This window comes from Bison bison, unplaced genomic scaffold (assembly GCF_000754665.1).
Source record: "Bison bison bison isolate TAMUID 2011002044 unplaced genomic scaffold, Bison_UMD1.0 scf7180017864384, whole genome shotgun sequence".
Classification (NCBI taxonomy): Eukaryota; Metazoa; Chordata; class Mammalia; order Artiodactyla; family Bovidae; genus Bison; species Bison bison.
The window spans coordinates 2,873,500-2,875,173 of record NW_011494956.1 but is presented as its reverse complement, the minus strand read 5'-3'; the positions used below and the strand labels follow the sequence as shown (position 1 = coordinate 2,875,173).

Genomic DNA, 1,674 nt, shown 5'->3' with positions numbered 1-1,674 from the left:
GGCGGCCCTGGGACATCACCACCACCCGGGCCACGTCGGCTCCTATTCGAGCGCAGCCTTCAACTCCACGCGGGACTTTCTGTTCCGCAACCGGGGCTTTGGCGACGCGGCGGCTGCAGCCAGCGCGCAACACAGTCTGTTCGCGGCTTCGGCCGGGAGCTTCGGGGGCCCACACGGCCACACGGACGCCGCGGGCCACCTCCTCTTCCCCGGCCTTCACGAGCAGGCGGCGGGCCATGCATCGCCCAATGTGGTCAACGGGCAGATGAGGCTTGGCTTCTCGGGGGACATGTACCCGCGGCCCGAGCAGTACGGCCAGGTGACCAGTCCGCGTTCAGAGCACTATGCCGCGCCGCAGCTGCACGGCTACGGGCCCATGAACGTGAACATGGCCGCTCACCACGGCGCTGGCGCCTTCTTCCGCTACATGCGCCAGCCCATCAAACAGGAGCTCATCTGCAAGTGGATCGAGCCTGAGCAGCTGGCCAACCCCAAAAAGTCGTGCAACAAAACTTTCAGCACCATGCACGAGCTGGTCACGCACGTCACTGTGGAGCACGTCGGCGGACCGGAGCAGAGTAACCACATCTGCTTCTGGGAGGAGTGTCCGCGCGAGGGCAAGCCCTTCAAAGCCAAATACAAACTGGTCAACCACATCCGCGTGCACACGGGAGAGAAGCCCTTCCCCTGCCCCTTCCCTGGCTGCGGCAAGGTCTTCGCCCGTTCTGAGAACTTAAAGATCCACAAAAGGACGCACACAGGTACGGAAACGGCTGTCCTAGACAGCCCTCGGTTCCCTATCCCGACCCTGGGACCCACATTTCAAAAGTCAGCGGCGGGAGTGCACAAACCCGGCCTCGGTTGGGTCTGGAAGTAAGATTTCAGCAGACAGCGAAAGTGTGCTCTGGGTTTTAGTTTGAGGTTTGAAAGTCTAATAAAGTATAGAGAAGGTTGGAGGAGAAGGATCTGGGCATATAGATTTTTAAATAAGAACTAAAAAAGGCCGGGAGAGCTAAGAGACAAACCGGCTTTGGGGAGTCCTTGGTGCGCGAGAAGCCGAGAGAGGTGGCTGGCTCCCGGCGGCGGTGGCGGAGGCGCCAACCGCTTCAGCTGCAGGCAAATCTAAACGTTTGCTTCCAGCCAACATCCCCTCTCTACGCACCTTAGTGAGGACTTTGCCAAAGGGAGGAATTGAGGAAACTGGAGGAGATCGGATGAAAGGGCACAGAAACAAAAACAGAGACAGAAAAGAGGGGGTGGCGGTGGTGAAAGCAAGTCAGTCGGGCCTGTGGAGGCTTTTGGAGGTTTATGCATATTTAAAGAGCCCCGAATTTAATAACGACTTGTTTGTAAGTAGATTCGAGGAGTCGGGAGAATCGGCAGAAGGCGGAGAATTCCTTTTTGTCAATTAGATTCTATGAGGACGTTTTCAAAACACCGAATACCTTGAGTTGGCCTTTAAAAATAAAGAGACCAGTCGGGAGCCGTTAAAAGAAAAGTTCGCGGCGAGTTTAGGGCTGCAATCTGGGTCGGGCAGGCCCTTCTGGGCTTCTTGGGCCAACAAAGCCGGGAATGCTGCTTCATGGTTCTAGTGGGCCCGGGTGATTTCTGAGAATCGCGTTTGGAACTTGGCGTTTAACGCCTGAGTCAGAGAGGAACTTGCAGTGCTGAGCT

At 56.9% G+C, this 1,674-nt stretch overlaps 1 protein-coding gene across 1 annotated transcript in view; it reads left to right on the top strand.

The window, feature by feature from the left end:
• ZIC1 (Zic family member 1) overlaps nt 1-1,674 on the top strand; it is a 4,339-nt gene that overhangs the window by 1,137 nt on the left and 1,528 nt on the right. Inside the window, exon 3 of the mRNA XM_010858290.1 lies at nt 2-761. Coding sequence (XP_010856592.1) covers nt 2-761 — 760 coding nt within the window. The remainder of the gene's footprint in view (nt 1; nt 762-1,674) is intronic.